At 32.9% G+C, this 18,991-nt stretch overlaps 2 protein-coding genes across 2 annotated transcripts; both read left to right on the top strand.

Annotated features, from left to right (window-relative positions):
* Nucleotides 1-6,212: 6,212 nt before the first annotated feature.
* LOC141691692 (ent-kaurene oxidase-like) lies at nt 6,213-9,213 on the top strand. The gene is made up of 8 exons (XM_074496453.1): nt 6,213-6,312; nt 6,418-6,578; nt 7,449-7,610; nt 7,714-7,854; nt 7,952-8,206; nt 8,296-8,457; nt 8,528-8,722; nt 8,815-9,213. The coding sequence occupies exons 1-8, from the start codon at nt 6,213-6,215 to the stop codon at nt 9,124-9,126; spliced, it is 1,488 nt and encodes a 495-aa protein (XP_074352554.1). The 3' UTR covers nt 9,127-9,213.
* Nucleotides 9,214-13,054: 3,841 nt separating this feature from the next.
* On the top strand, nt 13,055-17,518 carry LOC141690368 (putative thylakoidal processing peptidase 2, chloroplastic). Its single transcript, XM_074495172.1, has 6 exons — nt 13,055-13,894; nt 16,184-16,252; nt 16,347-16,415; nt 16,491-16,577; nt 16,697-16,764; nt 16,867-17,518. Exons 1-6 carry the CDS (start codon nt 13,268-13,270, stop codon nt 16,985-16,987), a joined length of 1,041 nt encoding a protein of 346 aa, XP_074351273.1. The 5' UTR covers nt 13,055-13,267; the 3' UTR covers nt 16,988-17,518.
* Nucleotides 17,519-18,991: the final 1,473 nt, after the last annotated feature.

Here is an 18,991-nt window from a genome sequence, read left to right on the forward strand (position 1 = left end):
TTTGTGGGCTTGTGTGGACCATCATAAATTCTGTCTAAATATTCTGGATCTGTAGCTTTCAGAAATATGGCCATCTTCACACTCTATACAGGGTACTCAGAAACCCTGAGCATAGGAACCCTGATGGTTTCATATCTACTGGTGTTTTGAATGGGTTGAACCTTTACAGGTTCTTGAGGGTCTTGTGTTTTTGATTGATCGGACATGATTGATTGTTTGTTTGGATCTTAACTGTTTGTAAGCTTAACCGATTGGCTCTGATACCACTTGTTAGGCCTCAATGATACTATAGAAGGGGGTTGAATATAGTATCTACAATCAATTCGATTATAAACACAAGTATGTAACAGAAAACAAGTTTATTCAATATATCAAACTCTGTTACAGTAGGTTTAATCTACTCTCTCAGTGATGTATGATATCACTAAGAGCTGCTAGGGTTACAATGAATAATATTCTCGTGAATGATAACATATATAGTGTAAACCCTAATATGTGTTTATATACGACACAGTTACAAGATATCTCCTAATTGATATGATATGTTCTATTTCCTAAAATACATCAATCAGAGATTATCTACTGTAGTCCTTTAGTTGTACAACTCTCCAAGCATATCTTCTTTTGTTTAATCCATATCCTCTCTTGTAAATCAGCCGTTTTTCATCATTGAAGTGTATCCGCACTTAAGTTCTGATGTAAGTCCTGATGGCTTAAGTTTTGATAACTTTCTGTCTTCAGTAAGTTCTGATTTCCAGTTAAGTTCTGATAGTAAGTTCTGAAACTAAACAATCAGATTAGACATGACATCACAAATATATCTAACACCATATATAAATATAGATAATATAATAGATTCCTATTTGAAAATATATTGTTTTTAGTTGTTTTGTTAGTATAATTAGTCTAATTCTATTTTTATTATACTTCTTGATTTTTAATTATCACTCGTGTATTCTTCTTTAATTTCTATATGACTTATAATATTATATGTATTATTTTACGCATTTTTTAATTGCAATTCTTAAATTGATTTCAACTCAATAATCCTATTTCTTTCATATAGTATATTTTAGTGAAATAATAAAATTTTTGAAATCGTATTATAATTATAATCTTTTTATTTATTATAATTAATAACCTTTATTAATAAGTGAAAAACTCTTTTTAAGTAATATTTTGGTTTTACCTCCTTTATTAACTGTTCTGTTATTAGATAAGTTTCAAGTCAGTTCTTCTATCTCCAATTTTATCCTCTATGCTCAAAATCAGTTTCACAAAACCATTAAAGTCCTTCACACTGACAATGGTTCTGAGTTTTTAAACAAAACTCTGACCTCTACACTACTCTCTCATGATGTGAGTCATCAAACTACATGTGCGTACACACTACAACAAAATGGAAAAGTGGAATCTAAACATAAGCACTTACTCAATTCTGCCTGTGCACTTCGTTTTCACTCTGGTCTTCCATTGCAATTATGGGGTGATTGTCTCCTCACAGCCACTTATTTGATTAATCGTACTCCCACTCCTGTGTTATATAATCTGACACCTTATAAGGTCTTATTTGACCAAGTTCCATACTATTCAGTCTTACAGGTTTTTGGTTCACTGTGCTTTGCATCTGTGTCCCCTTTTCCGACAGATAAATTTGCTCCAAGAACTTTTAAAGGAGTTCTTGGAGCAAATTATATAAGAAAGGGTTATCGAGTATTAAACATGGAAACAAGAAAAGTAGTTACCACTAGACATGTTCGGTTCTTTGAACATCTGTTTCCTTTTAAATTCATAAACACAAAGTGTACTCGTTCTACTCTGTTTTCTTCATCTCAGATTATTGAACTTGATGATCGAATTTTTAATACGGATCCAGTACTCAGTCAGGGTCCAGTGATTTCAGATTTTCCAGGTTCCTCTGACAATTTCTCCAACCTTACCAGTGCCTTCTACATCATCTCATGTATAGCAAGCTGCATCTCATTCTACTGACAAACCTGTAGATGTTTCTCCTCCACGACATGTTAATCCCTTTAGACCTTACAGACATAAAAAGCTCCCTGCAAAATTTGCGGATTACACAGGTTTACCTAGCTCTTATCCTCTATCATCTTGTGTTCAGTACAATAAATGATCCCCTGAACATACTAAATTTTTAGCTAATGTCTCCAAAATTCCTGAACCTTATACATATGCTCAAGCTATTAAATTTTCGGAGTGGTGCACAACTGTCACAGGAATTAACAGCCTTAGAAGCTAATCAAACATGGGAGGTGGTTCCCTTATTTCCGCATATGACTCAGGTAGGGTGCAAATGGCTATATAAAGTCAAATACTTTCCAAATGGGCAAGTTGAACGCTATAAAGCCAGGCTTGTGGCCAAAGGTTACACTCAAATACCTGGTCTAGATTTTTTTGACACTTTTGCTCCCGTTGCAAAAATGACCACTCTTAGAGTTTTCTTAACTCTTACAACTAGATTTAACTGGTTTGTCACTCAACTAGATGTTACGGACATATTTCTCCGTGGTGAGTTACATGAGGAAGTCTACATGGTGCTTCCTCCTAGATATGAACCTCCTCTTGTTATTCAAGAAAAGTTTCCAAATCAGCCTTTGACTTGCAGACTCCTCAAGTCTCTCTATGGGCTAAGACAAGCCCCTAGATGTTGGTTTATCAAGTTATGTGCTGCTTTAATTCAGTTTGGGTTTACCCAGTCCTCTAGTGATCACAGTTTATTCATTCACTCCACTGCGTCTTCTCCTTACTATCCTACTTGTATACGTTGATGATATGCTTCTTGCTGGTAATTCTCCATCTGTTATTGCCTATGTCAAGAGTTTTTAGCTTCTAAGTTTAAAATTAAAGATCTTGTTCACTTGAAGTATTTTTGAGAATGGAGTTTGTCAGATTTGTTGCTGGTATATATATGAATCAAAGAAAATACACCTGTGATCTTTTACAAGATGCTGGTATTTATGAGTGCAAACCTTCCCTTATACCCATTGAACAGAACCATACTCTGTCAGTGTCCACTACAAAAGACATTTATAATGTCTCTCTTTATCGTCACTTAGTAGGTCGACTAATTAATCTCACAATTACTAGGCCGGATACTAAAGTAGTCCATCTGCAAGCCACTTTTAAACTCCTGAGATATTTGAAAGGTACATGTGGTGAATACATTCTTTTATCCTCCACTGGTCCTCTGGCCTTAAAGGCTTGTTGTGATGCTGATTGGGGAAGTTATCAAACTACTAGAAAGTCTGAAACTGGGGTCTAGTCTCATTTCCTCGAAAAGTAAGAAACAAGCTATTGTGTTTCGACAGAGTATCGTGTCATGGCAGATACTACATGTGAATTGACTTGGCTAATATCTTTGTTTAAAGAACTGCATCTCACTTTATCTGCTGCACCTGTGTTGTTTTGTGATAATCTCATGAACGTACGAAACAAATCGAGATTGACTGCCATCTTATTCGTGAAAAACTATTAACGAGTTGTCTTACTACTGCCCATCTTCCTTATCTGGAACAGCTCATCTAAAACCTTAAGGTGTTAGAGGAAGGCCCCAATAGGATCATATATTTAACACTCCCCCTCACTCGAAAGCCCATTTATGGGTCGAAGAGTGGAACACCGGCGCCCATCTTTGGGGCATTAATTGCCTTTAGTGTCCACATTAAATTGTGATGATGTTGGGGGTGGCTGGGAATCGAACCTTAGTTCTCCCGCCAGCCTAAGCTCTGATACCATGTTGAGTAACCAGCTCATCTAAAACCTTAAGGTGTTAGAGGAAGGCCCAATAGGATCATATATTTAACACTCCTAACTTGAGGGGATGTTACATATGGCATATCAGGAAGTCAATAAGTTTCAGTCAAAGAAACAGAAGACAGAGTAGAAGGAAAGAATAAGAAGGACAGCTCAGCTAGTACATAGGGCAAGTTGGAGGAGTTAGTTACGATTTGAGAAATAGAATGTATCAGACTATAAATATATGTGTGGACATGAATTTTACTTTCACCTTAAAGAAAACACACTTTGTAATTGTTGAAGTAAATAATATGATAGTCGTCTTCTTCCTCTATTAAAATCTCCATTAAAACTTGATCTAGTTTATGAAATTGACATACTACCGGTGCAAGCCCACTAAGCTCCGGGAGCCCAAATAAATTTTATGCATTATATATTTATATGCTTGGAGTGAGCTGATGTATTCTTAATGTATTGTTGATACTTAATTTAATTCGGAAGTTAACAACTCTCTTATTTATATTCAAAAATATTACTTTTATATGGTCTTTATTTGGTAATTTTTGCTTTAATCCCAACCAAAAAGAAGTTATAGAATTAGTTTTCAAATATAATGAGCGATGTATTTCTTATGGAGATTCAGATCTTGTTTGTTGATGCAAGAAGATTAACTAAGAATTTGTACTAAATTTCACACTCCAGCACGTATATACTCGCATTTTGATTGAATTTTCAAGATTATTAAAATCTTCACCATTAATATTACAAGTACACTAGAAGAGGTTCCTAAATTTTCTAGCACTAGGTCTACCGTCTACGAATTTCATGACAGCCCCATGTTAAGCACACCAACAGACAACAGCATAAAAACAAAGTACTTCTGTCCCTTTCTTCAGGGTATCACTTCTTCTTACCATGTATGGATCTTTCGCTCCCCACTCTACCTCTTTTTTTTGTCTATTAATTAGTGCAATATTTATTACTGTCTCCTTCTTGGAGGTATTAATTCTCCGTATCATTTACGGATATTCGCCTGCCACTGTAGATCTCATTTGTTTGAATACTCCCTCACTTCAATATAATTGTCTATTTTTAAAAAAATTAAGAATATTTTTATATTTATTGTATTGAGTATATTAATTACATTAGAGAGTTAGTTTTGAAAATAGAAACTACTCATACAATAATTGTGTATAGTGTACAATTTATCTTGAAAATATAAACTAAATTTTATAATTTTAATAGTGACATTGAAAGTGTAAGTAGACAATTACTCCCTTCATCTCATAATTGACCAACTTTTGACCAACGATTAAACATTACTAGTATATTATTTTAAGAAACTAAAAATTATATATTAAAGTAGATTTAATCTACTTTCCGGTGATGTAATTTTTTTATTTTATTCAATTATAAATTATTAATAAACTTTGGTCAAACTTAAGTCAATTTGATCGGCACAAATTCAAAGAAGACATATAATATAATATGAGATGGAGGGAGGGAGGGAGTAATTTAAAATAATTTTTTTTTTTCAAAAGTGAACAGTTATCTTGAAACAAGAATACTAAATATATTTGTACTATCATTAGATATCGTCCACCAGCATGTAGTTTATGCTAATGAAGAGATTTATCCAAACATTTCATATCAGCACTATTTCCCTCTGGTCTAGGTAAATGTAATGGAAATTTAGCCACACCATAAGTTTTCAGGACAACCGTTGAAATGAGTATTGAGTATATACTGTATAAGAGCATTTTCTATGGAACTGTCAAAACTGTGTTTAATTGTCAAATGTCACGTGACATGACACTTTCGTTAGCTCTCCACTGAAATTTGCATGCAACCCAGTGCTCTAATCTCAATTTACATGTAATACATGAAGTCATTTTGAATACTTATATAGTATATTTGAATGATTGTATCAACTTGTATATGTTAATTGATTTTATCTAAACATTATTAAGGGAGTGCATAAGCAACTTTGTGGATGATGAAATAAATAACTAAAATTATAGCTGTAATGATCTTGATTGTCAATAATTGACATACTTAAAAACTGCAGCCATTGAAGATGCTCCTGAGGCCGAAACTGGAATTTGAGAAAGATGGACTTAAAACAAGCACTACTGAAGCATATTCCTTAACCGTTTTCATACAGGCAATCTTTCAGCACACAAACAAACTGCCCCTTTACTTCTCCTTCCATTTGTTGATAGTCGACCTCTTTATTCCGTCTAGTATAATATACTATATCTTCATTTCTGTCCCTTTCTTAAAGGGTATCAAATCTCTGAATCATTTATAAAATACCCTTTGGACTCGACCATCTTTTTCTCTCTGTAGTACTAATTTTGAGTGTGTATATAAACGTATCACTTCCTCCATTTATGAACACAAGTTGAGACACTTGACTTTATTTTTAAACTTGTCAACACTAATCAGTGTATAAAATGGATGTTGTTGTAGCTGCTAGTGGTTTATCTCTTTGGTTCCGTAAAACTTTTGTCGATGATAAACAGAAATCACCCACGAATCTCCCAGCTTTACCAGGCATGTGTATTTTACTGAGGAATCCTAGTTGTGAATCATGTATCACATGCATTTTAGTTTTACAGTTTCTTTTAGCTTTGTGTGTACATGTATTGTTTTGTGCAGAGGTGCCAGGGCTTCCATTGATCGGGAATCTGCTGCAACTGAAAGAGAAGAAACCACACAAGACGTTTACCAAGTGGGCTGAGACATATGGCCCTATTTACTCCATTAAAACTGGCTCCAACACTGTTGTGGTCCTCAATTCTGATGATGTCGCTAAGGAGGTTGCCTCATCTTTCTTCATTCTTCTGTTCTTAAAATTTAGTATATGACCGGCTGTCAAAGAACAGGTCACTCTAAAACCTCGAGGTGTCAGAGTACGGCCCGTTCCACGATCTTAGATTAATATTCTAACAACCCTAATGCTTTTTAGTTTTAGACAGGGTCCAATAAAATACAACAGAGTTTATTATTCACTGAACAACTGAACTCGTCTCTACTCACCAAAATGATCAACTATATGGAACAAAACAATCACACTGAGTGCATGTTTATTACTTGATACTCTTTCGAAAATATTAACACAAAGTAGTTGCTAGTGAACTATTTGACAATAAGCATAGGACAAGCTTGAATATCCTTTTTATTCTGCAGGGAAAATGATAGGAACTGACAGGTGTAGCAAAATATCAATCATAGTGCTATCTACCTGATCCATCTTATTGCATTTAAGTGATCGAAACTATAATAGAGTACTCCATGTATATTGTGTCCGGATAAAGATTTCCTTTCAAAACTACACTTAACGTTATTAAAATTCCCTTTTCTGAATCTCATAGATATGAGATTTCAAGTTGTGCCTCGAATTCTCTATTATAGTTGATCATATATAATTGGCTGATTTGACTAGCCTGGTGGTTTTTTTTGACATATATGGATTATAGCCTAACCAATAAGTATTTGTTCCAAAGAATTTTTGGGGTCAGCCAGAGTCAACCCAAGACAGATTCTTGGTTTGCTTTACTATTATATTTGTATAAAGTTACGACAAATCATCTAGGTTTATGTCCTGAATTCCACAAACTTTTGACCTTCTAAAATAATTCTAAAGTTGCAGGAAGGTTTTTATCTAATATCTTTATGGCTCTATTCAGGCAATGGTAACAAGATTCCCAGTCATCTCTACTAGAAAAGTTACCAAATCAGTGAAGATCCTCACCTATGATAAATCAATAGTCGGAGTCAGTGATTACAATGAGTTTTACAGAACAGCGAAGAAACATTTGCTGACACATATTTTGGGACCAAATGCTCAGGTTTGTGCTGCAAAAGAAACCTTAAACTTTATTTTATGTCTATCTCTTTTCTTATTACTAATTGATTTGATATTGACATTTTTTCATTATTGACCTCAAGTAGAAGCGGAATCGCATCTACAGAGATACTTTGATTGACAACACATCAGACCAGTTACACACTTTGCTAAGGAATAGTCCTCTGGAGGCTATAAATTACAGAGAAATATTTCAGTCGGGACTTTTTGGACTAGCAATGAAGCAAGTGAGTTGATTTTTTAATGGCTACTGTCCCTTAGGTAATGTTTTTACTAATGGAAGCAAGGTGTGGTAACTTTAAATTATCCACCTGGGATTTGCAGGCCTTCGGGGAGGATGTGGACTCCATTTACGTGGATGAACTCGGAACAACACTGTCAAAACAAGAGATGGTCAAGTGTCTAGTTCTTGATATGTTAATTGGTGCAATTGATGTTGATTGGCGAGATTTTTTCCCATATCTAAATTGGATTCCAAATAGAAATTTTGAAAACAAAATCGAGCAAATGAGCATGCGTAGGATGGAAGTCGTTAAATCCTTGGTTCAGAGAACTAGAGTTCAAAGTGCTTCAAAAGAGGTTTTTTATGTTGCCTTTGGGTTGTTTATTGATATTGTTTAATTACTATAGTATATTAGTATGGCTATCTCACTAAGATCGTAATGTAGGGTATGCAGTGTTATCTTGATTACTTGGAATCTGAGGAGAAATCGCTATCTGAGAAGCAAATTCAGTTGTTGCTTTGGGAGGTGCTTGTTGCAACATCAGATACTCCTGTGGTCACAACTGAATGGGCCATGTATGAACTTGCAAAAGATCCAAAGCGGCAGGTCAATACATGAATACAGCACTTCAAGTAAAATTAATTTATGCATGAAATTAAATATTTTTATACAACAGGATCGACTTTATGAGGAGATCAGCAAGGTGTGTGGGTCTGAAAAAATAACGGAGGAAAAGTTGAATCAGCTTCCTTACCTCTATGCTATTTTCCAAGAGACCATCAGAGCATACAGTCCACTCGCAATAGTTCCTTTACGTTATGTGAGTGAAGACACTGAATTAGGAGGCTACTTTGTTCCTTCTGGAAGCCAGGTTCCTCTCTTAAGTATAGCTTCATGGTTTTTACCTCCAGCATTGCACTGATCTTAGTTATAACATTAATAATTATGACATTACTTCTGTAGGTGGCCATAAACATATACGGGTGTAACCATGACAAGAATGTGTGGGAGAATCCGGAAGAGTGGAAACCTGAGAGATTCATGGAAGAGAATTCTGACAACATGGAATTGCACAAGTCAATGGCCTTTGGAGCGGGGAAGAGAGTGTGTGTTGGAGCTCTTGAGGCAATGACAATCTCTCGCATGGCAATCGGTAGATTAGTACAAGAGTTTGAGTGGAGATTGACGGAGGGTCAACAAGATGATGTGGATACTGTAGGCCTTACATCACGCAAACTCCATCCAATGCTGGCGCTCATAAACCCAAGAAACTGAGCGAGTCAATAGAATTATACAGACCTTCATGCTGGATGTCTATCACCCCTCTTACTAGTTTTTGCTTTAGTGAGCATGCATTTTAGTTTTACCGTCTCCAATGGTTGTCAATCCTTTGAAGTGCTAAGTTTGTTATATAATAAAAAATATTTTTTTATATTGTCGATCTTCTTTTCTGTTTAGTACTCCATCCCTCCTGTTTATACTTTTTTTTATATCATTTCCAATAGTTTACATTTCAAAATTTTCCAAAAATAATAAAGTTTTATAATTTTTAAAATAACTACATTCGCTACTATTCTCCACTATACCCGGTTTATACGTATATTTTCACTACTTTACTCATTTTTTTAACTTTTATATAATTATATTTCTTAAACTCCGTGCACAACCCAAATATAAACATTTGGGAGGGACGGAGTAAGTACTAGCAAGTAGCAACATATCAAGAAATACTACATTATTAAGATCTGTATCAAGCTATAAGAGTAAGTCCAATACAATGCTATATTTGGTCTCATTGCTATATTATAGCTCAACTCCAAGGGAATATCATACTTAAATGAGTATAGGCATTCTTGGTTCCATATTTGAAACCAAGGATGCATATACGCATCCTTACATATCATCTATTACTATAAAATGGAGGGGAAAAGTTAAATAATTATTGTTTTGTACATCTTAAAGTATCAAAATAATATTAAATTAAGTAGAAGATAAAAAATTTATGAAAATTTGAAATTACTTATGAAACTAGTATTGGAGTGCAACTTTTATTTTAACACCAAAAAATACTTTTTGATGACAAATTATAAAAATGCCTAGAGCCATTTTGTATATATCATTGGACTTGCTCTAAGTCAACTAGCACCTCCCGACAAGGGTTCACGTGGATATGGTTGAGAGTTTAAACATTATCAAATAAAGTACAAGAGTGTGTTTAACTAACAAATAAAATTGATTTTTTTTGCCATAACTCTGATTTTTATTAGCCACACATTATTATCTATATAAATGTTAAATTATAAAAATAAATATTTATCCTTCGTTAACAGAGTTTTTAGCACTTTGCATCTCTTAAGTTTCAACGGTTTTTTATTTTGATCTCGTACTTTAATTCGTTATACGTTATACCTAATAATTTAAAAATTGTTGCATTTTTTACACCTTTTTAACGGAGTTAAGGTTGGAAAACGTTAAAAATCAAGTTTTTGTTATTTTGCACCCCCCAGGGGTGGAAATTGCAAAGTGTAAAAATTCTTTTAAAAAAATTATATAAAATAGCTACAATTTTGAAAAAAATTAATAGCTACCAAACTTCAAGTAAAAATAATAATGAATAGAAATATTTTTATTGTCCGCCTCATGTTAAAAAGATAACTGATAAATATTTTTTCATAAACAATTTTTTATAGATTGTAGTATTAGTTGCCACTCTCGTTGGATTATTGAGTTATCATCTTGACATTATTGAGATAATGAATATTACTTATATTGTGGATAAAAAAATTATTGTGTAACTATGCATAGGTTTTGAAAGTTTCAACTCCGCCTTTATCTAATGCATAGGTGTTTTTAGTATTTAAAAAATCAAGTAAAAAATATAGTTATGAAAATGAATGGTCATTTCATTTATATAGGGTGTGTTCAGCATTACTGTTACAGACAACAATAATAGTTTTTGCTGAAAATCTGCTAAAAATCTGTTTGGTAAAATTCAAAAGCTGTTTTTTGAAAAGTGTTTTTAAAAGCTGTTGTTAGAGAAAATAAGACCTACATGCCTTTTAAAAAACTGCTTTTAAACTTTTGCGGGAAGCGATTGCTGATTTCAGTATCAAATCTCATCAAATACATTATTTTTTATAACTTTTTTATATCAAAACACATATTTATTAAAAATATTACCAAACAGTTATCTGATTTTTTCAAGAACACTTTTTTCACTAACAATTTTTAACAGCACGTCAACTTTTAGCATCAATTTCAAAAAGAGTCATATATTTTGAGAGTCTAAATTTTATGTTACAATTAGGAGACTTTGTAATCAATTCTCGATCTTTAATTGGGCTTAAAAACCATACAATAAAATAATCTTATATCTTATAGGTTTTGGTTAATTGAAGACTACTCTTTAATGAGATATACCTTGAATATGACTTATATCAGTTGTATATTTGGATGTATAAATACTTACAAATTTAATAACTTACTATTGGGTTCATGCCCGTTGACCGGGCATAAGACGAGTTTGTGAACTACTCGAGATAGATGCTAGACCAGTAGTCTTATGCTTATTTTGGATTAAAAATAAGACTTGACTCGATTTTTGAAAAAGATTTCGTGATTTGATTAGGTTATTACATGTGATATTAAAGTTGACTCATAAAAATTTGATACTCCATGTTGCCGGATATGGGGACACGAAAACTGATAATATTATCCCCTAATAGGCAGAAATCTGAAGATGGGGACAAGAAGTCAACTACTGTTATTAGGGGAGAGCGCGGGGCGGGTTTTGAATAAAACCGAAACCGAAACCGCATACCCTCGATTTTTAAAATTTAAAACTGCAACCGCAACCGAAACCACCAGTTCGGTTTCGATTTTAAAAACCTCGGTTCAGTTTCCATCGAATCGGGTTCGGTTATAAAACCGCGTCCAATAAAATTAGCAAAATAAATACGAGTAATAAAATTTTTTAACATTCAAAATACAAATACAAAATATATTTGTTTCGAAATAAGAATACAAAGTCATAATAAATTACAACAATATATTTATTTGGAAGGGGACCTTTTGCTCTTAAATTCTGTGACTTCTGTCTGTTGCATTTGGTTCTACATTTGATTCTAAAAGGATAGTTAATGTTGTTGCATTTTTTACACTTCCAGCTTCCCCCGACATTTCAAGTCCCGAGGGCAATAATTTCATTAAATTAGCAGTGGACTTCAAAGATAACCCCACCAAACTATTATGTCATTATTTTAATATGAATACACTTATTTTAATTTCTTTTAAAAGATTATATGTATTTATTAATTTTTAAAACATATATATTAAATATATTTTATTTATTTATTTATTTTTAATTATTGGTTCAGATCGGGTTTTTTCGATTCGGTTTTCACCTATAACCGATCCCGGAAAATCGGTTTCGATTTTTAATTTTGCGGTTTCGGTTTCGGATCGGATTTTTGCGATTCAGATTTTAACGTTTTTTAGCGGTTTCAGTTTCGGATTCGGATTTTTTCGATTTTCACTCAGCCTTAACTGTTATCCCACATTAACTAAAGCAAAATGATCCGGACCTATGGATTCCTGTTCAATCTCAAAAAGACATTATGATTTTTTTGTGGGGAGTTTGTCATAGTTTAGTTCCACATTGAATACATTTGGGATGTATGTACAAATTTAGGGAGTTTATTTAAGACCTACTTATTTATTATTTTTATTGATAGCATTAATAAACTATCAAAAATAAAAATTATAAATTAGGAAATATTAAAAGTAAACTGTGTATCGCACATGATTTGCTGTTATTCTATTTAAAAAACTATAAATAAAGATAGCATGATACTAATATTAATTAATTAATTATCATTTTACTCAAAATATTTTACCTTTTATATTTTATTTGTTAAATTAAAATTATTTTATATAAATAAATTTGTATTTTTCTAGAATTTTCATATAAATGGGTGTAAAGTGAAAAAAAAATTTTTTAACTGTTTCTCAACCTTTTTAACGAACTTCGTTAAAAGTGTGCAAACTGAAATAACTTTTAAACTATTAGGTGATAAGTTAAGGAATTAAAATATGAGATCAAAATAAAAAAAAATACCCAAACATAAGAGTAGCCAACCAAAGAGAGAAATATTTCAAAAACAAATAATATTTTTAGTGGAGAACAAATAACAGACGTATTTAATAGTAGCTTCCGTGCAGCTACCAAACACCATTTTTTATTTTTCAACAATTAATGTATCGTTCTCCATCTTACTTGGATCAATTTCCACCCAAATTTTCAATTTCACTCGTCATCTTCAAATGTTGGTTCCAATTTCATCTTCTTCTATAATGTCCTAACCCTTCTATTTTCTCAATTCATTACTTACAACTTACATCCATATATATATAACTTATGGCTATTAGATCCACCGTCAGCTACTCCGGCTACGTGGCCCAAAACCTAGCCTCCTCCGCCACCACCAAAGCCACCGGTTGTCGCTTATTCCATGAAATCCGGACCTTTTTATCCGACCCGGATCCCAACCCCAACCCGACCCGAAATGTCAAATCCCGGAGCTGCAGTCGCTCCTACACATCTCTCGCCGGAGAGCTCTGCGGCGCTTCCAATTCTCCCCTGGGAATTGGATTATCTTCGATACTCAATTCGACGAGTCTCGGTCCCGGAAGTAGTGGATCATTCGGGGTTTCGCAATTAAAGGCTTCGTTTATTCTTCCGTTTTTTCAAGCGTCGAAATGGTTACCGTGTAATGTGATGAGTGTGGGGAATAAGGTGGAGGAGATTGGGAGGAATTGTGAGAGTAATAAGCGGTTAGTGGAAGCCGAGACTAAGGGGAGTGAGTTTACGAGAGGGAGTTGGTTGAATAAGTTGTTGAATTGTTGTTCGGATGATACTAAGGCGGCTGTTACGGCTTTGAGTATTAATTTGTTGTTTAGGTCTTCGTTGGCGGAGCCTAGGTCCATTCCTTCTGCGTCTATGGCGCCTACACTTGATGTAGGTGATCGCATTTTGGCTGAAAAGGTATAATTATCACGATTTTGATTTTCAGGTTTTTGCATTTGGTGATATTAGTTTTGGTTTGATCGTTACGAATGTATGTACTTTTAGGTGCTCTTTGATTGTGTGAGACGGGCCTCTGACATGTATTGCTTTTGAATATTGTGTTCGATTTCTTGTTAATACATGCATTCTTTTAGACTTTTATGCTATGATTATGTTCTTTGTATGCATTAGAGTTCTCCCATTGTACTTTTACTTGCAATCCTCTTCTCAAAGATGCTAAAATTTAAGCCTCACATATTAGCTAAAAAAAAGAAAAATCAAACGAAAAATCAACATATACTAATTTTAAAACACATATAATAAAATCTGTTACTAATTTAAAATCCATGACATTACTCAATTAAGAATATCAACCATTTTAAAACGACCAGCAATTTAAAAAAGTTTTTACAACTATAACTGATCCTAAAATGTACTTTTCGTAATGCTCTTCGAAATAATGATCAGAAACATGTAATTAGGCCATTATTTTACCCTTTATCTCAAAGAAAGGAGATCACTACAACTAGGATGAGGGGATGCGATTTTCGTACCTTACCTTCTTAAGATTAACAGAAAATGATGTGACCATGTGCACTTTATTTGTAATTATACGTCTTTTGTCACAGAAATAATACTCTTTATGCTATTTCTTATTTATATATTTTTTCTGCAAATTGTTGCACTTTTTACACCTTGGTGGAGACATCGAGTAACCTTAAGATGGTAAATATCTGTACCCTCTCTTCCGGCTCGCATCTAGCTAGAAACACCGAACTGTTACGCCTTGCTCCTGAGTTTTTTAAGGGGAGGAAATAACGAATGTAAGAATTGAAAGGAGAAGTAAATAAGTAATATGTTTCGCTCATTGGCTTCCGAGTTTAAAAAATTATAGAGTGAAATTCCTTTCATTAACATGCTCCCAAGTTGAAAGGAAAACATATAAATGATTGTCAAGTTACAATTTGTATCCTTAGATTTAAAAAGTTACAATTTAAGTTATAAGGGAATTTTGTAATACTAAGTGTTTTTAATTAATCACACCACTTGCATCCCATTTTTGGAGTGGAAGTTTAGGGGAGTAAGAGCATAAAATTTTACTCGTATTCACTTCCCTCCTTCAGAAAAAAATCGGGGGCTTCAGTAGGAGTGAAAATTTTGTTAGAGCAGGGTGTTAGGGTGTTAATGTGTGCATAGACATCCTTTGTTCGAAACTGTAAGCACAACAGCTCAACAAGTTACATATATTTGTGGTCATCATTTAAAAGCATTACACACATATGAAGTATACAATGAATGATCTTAGTTTTAATTATAAAAACTTTAAGTTATTGTTAGTGTTGTAAAGGGAAAAGGGAAAAGACAGATTGTTATGATATATTTCACTATTTGGTATGTCTTGTTCAGAATCAAGTTAATGTTAGATGTTAGATGTTCATTTAAATTTTCTTTTTTAAGTGATGCATGATTGGGGTTTAAGTTGAAAATCTTTGAGAATAGAGAGGTAATTTAAAGGCCATTGAAGGACCTCTAGTTTGACGATAAAAAGATTGAAAAAAAAATCATGGTGATATTAAGCATTTATATTTTATAGTGACTAAGTCCTGGTTACTACCATGTTAACCAGACTCCTATGTGAAGTATGAACTGCTCTTTTAGATGATAATAATACATATGATATTGGGTAGTTCTTTTTCTTGTCATCTAATTGATGGCTCATTTTCTTAAATTATTTTTTTCTTCCAAATAATCTTTAAGGAAGTGACACTTGCTAGCCACTCCCGTTTAAGTTAAAAATTAATCAGTTTGTACAGTGTCAAAATACACCTTGAGATTTGAGTAGAGTGATAGAGTGATTTGGTAATTTTAATACTCTCCCCAAGACATGTTGCTTACTACAGTTTACAGGTACTCGATCACTTGAAAATTCTTGACGTACCTGTATGGATACAAAAACCAAAACAATTTGAGGAATATGCTGAAGTATAAAATCTCAAAGATGTACTTCAATGTATCTTACACTCTTACAATTTTTGTCAACATGTATGTAATACCTTTAATGAATCCCATGTCTTGCTATTCTGTAAATTATGTGTAGAATTGCTCATTAGTTGGAGTAGGTTTTTGATTTGGTTGTAACAAGGTAATGCTAGTATGAAATGGCCTTGGCTCATAGATGAGATTTAGTGATTTACAAGGCTCTGTATCATGATATATGCATGTATGTACATATATTTATGTCTGTTGCACTTGCTCGTGGCATCTCAGGTTTCATATATTTTCAAAAAGCCAGAAGTATCAGACATTGTTATATTCAAGGCCCCGCCAATTCTTCAGGTATTGTTTTTGTGTCAGTTGTTTTTATTCCAACAAAATGAAATTGTCGCAAGGGAAATAAATTAATTTTTGTTTCTTCAATGCATGTGTGTAGGAAATTGGTTATAGTTCTAAAGATGTTTTCATTAAAAGAATAGTGGCGAAAGCTGGGGATTATGTCGAGGTAAGATAAATTTTCTTCAAAGAAATACCATTATTTAAAAGGTTTAAACACTCAAACATTTGAATTTTCTGTTAGGTTCGTGATGGTAAATTGATAGTTAATGGTGTTGTTCAAGATGAGGATTTCATTTTAGAACCACTGGATTATGATATGGAGGAAACGGTATATTCTTTTGCTTAATGTTGTTCTGATTTGAATTTTATGTTGACTGGATCTTATAAGTAATAGTTGAAGGCCATTTTTTCTTTGCTAACGAGTTGTTGATTGTTGTCATCTTACAGCTTGTTCCTGAAGGTTATGTGTTTGTCATGGGGGACAATCGAAATAACAGTTTTGACTCTCATAATTGGTAAGCTAGGATATTGGTAATATTTCTTAACAAAGTTTCACTAATTTGTTTCTCGTGTACCCTGATATGCTGGCTTTCTGTTTCTTTGCAAATGTTTTCCAGGGGTCCTCTGCATATCAAACATATACTTGGTAGATCGGTTCTTCGATATTGGCCTCCTTCCAAAATAACAAACACACTGTATGAACCAGATGCAGGGAAACAAGAACTTGTTATGTCTTGACTTGATAGTCCTGTGCAATTCTGCCTGTTGAAGATTAGTCAAAAAAACTCGTTTCGTCCACAACTGTATTTCCAGTCACATTCTGCTCTTCCGTGTCCCCCTCAATATATCTGTATTTGCTTCCATAACCTGAGCAGATGCAAATGCATTACTGATGTCCTTTGAAAATAAGTAAAAGGACACATGAATTGGAATTGGGGGAAAAAATAAATAATAGAACTGTAAGTAAGTTTTTCTTGAATTATTATGATCATAGTGAATGTCGTGTTTGGTGTTATAGTCTAGTGTGTATGTGCTATCCAGTAGTTTAAACTTTTCATGATAAGTAAGAGTAACATGTGTACCGAGAGGAAGTAGCACACAGAATGCTAGAATCTAAGTTGGGAAGAGAAGTTGCATGTGAAGAAGAAATGAATCAAGGTTTCTGCATCGAGTTACTGAACGTGTAATGGGGAGGGTATGTTAATCAAAATAAACGAATGTAAATTTGTAAACATGTACTTCCTCTATTTTCTTTTATATGACGTTTGATTTTGCTTTGGGGGCCATGGGCATAAATTATGGGGCTTTGACGTGTTTGGCGCGAGGTTTGAAATTGTCTAATGGCAGTGCCTTCATTGTTCTGCCTGCCTATTATTATTTTTATTATACTGGACATGAGGCTTGCCCATTCTGTGAGATACAGATTAATCCATTCGTGGTTTAGGGAAATTACGGTTGTATATACGAAAGCCCGGGGGGGATATTCTTGAATGGAATATGAGAAATAATGGAGGATATGGAATCTTTCAAGGAAAGGGACGTGGTAACTTTATAACAAAGTTAAGGAAATTGCTTACTAGTCCCCTCCCCCGTATGGAGTGGACCTGGGATTGATTCAACTTGACATGACTGTGAGCATATATTATTAAATTATACATTAAAATTAAAATTAATTTAGCCAAAATTATCATATTCTTAAGAGAAACTTTCTTTTTTGGATTCAGAAGAAAAAAAATCTAAAGAAATGGATTTATTCATCAAATAATTTTTTTATTTTATGAAAAATAAAATAAAAGAAAGTAATGTAACAATCAGTATCTGCCTCCAAACTCATTCATGCCTCCTCTCTCGACTTTTCTGGGATTCTCCATGCCCCCCCCACCCCCTCTTTTTTTATTATTATTAATATTATATATTATTATATATTAGTATTTAGTAGTATCTCTCTTCATCTACATCTCACACTCCTCTTCTCCCGTTGACCCCTCGTAATACCTTGTATTATTATTATTATTAAGAGTTAATTGTTCACCCTTCAATTTTGATCAAAAATTAAATGTATACCATAATTTTGAAAAATACATTACGTCTCTTAAATTATATTTTCACATTTTTTATATACCTCTGTTCATAATTTCATTGAACTGAACAGGGGCAAAATCCAAAATACAGCAAAAAAAAATAAGTAAATTAAAATTTTCATCTTTCAAATAATATTAAAAATTAAATATTGATACAAAATTATAAATTTCAACTTTTCAAATAATGCTAGTAATTTCAGTTTTAATTTTTATTCTATACTATTAATGTTAATAATTTATAATTATAATACAAACAATTTTAATAATTAGTTTTGATTATATATTTAAATTTAATAGTAGTAAAGTTGTAAAATTTTGAAATTATTATTATAAAAATCAAAATCAAAACTGAAATTAATAGCATTATTTGAAAATTCAAAATTTATTATTTTACAGTTGGTCTAAAGAAAAATTCAATTTTAAATAGTATTTGAAAAAGATAAAATATATTTTGATAAAGTATATTAATGAATTTTTGGTTTTGCCTCCCTTACCCAATTCAACAAAATTCTTAAAAGGGTGTATAATTAATTCTCAAATTGAAGTATATAGGTGTAAGCCGAGGTTTCCAACATTTTGATATAAATTTATTTTTGAAACAAAATAATACAGTTCAAAGTGCATTTAATCTATTATTAATTGAGCTCCATACTATTATGTT

This window comes from Apium graveolens, chromosome 10 (assembly GCF_009905375.1).
Source record: "Apium graveolens cultivar Ventura chromosome 10, ASM990537v1, whole genome shotgun sequence".
Classification (NCBI taxonomy): Eukaryota; Viridiplantae; Streptophyta; class Magnoliopsida; order Apiales; family Apiaceae; genus Apium; species Apium graveolens.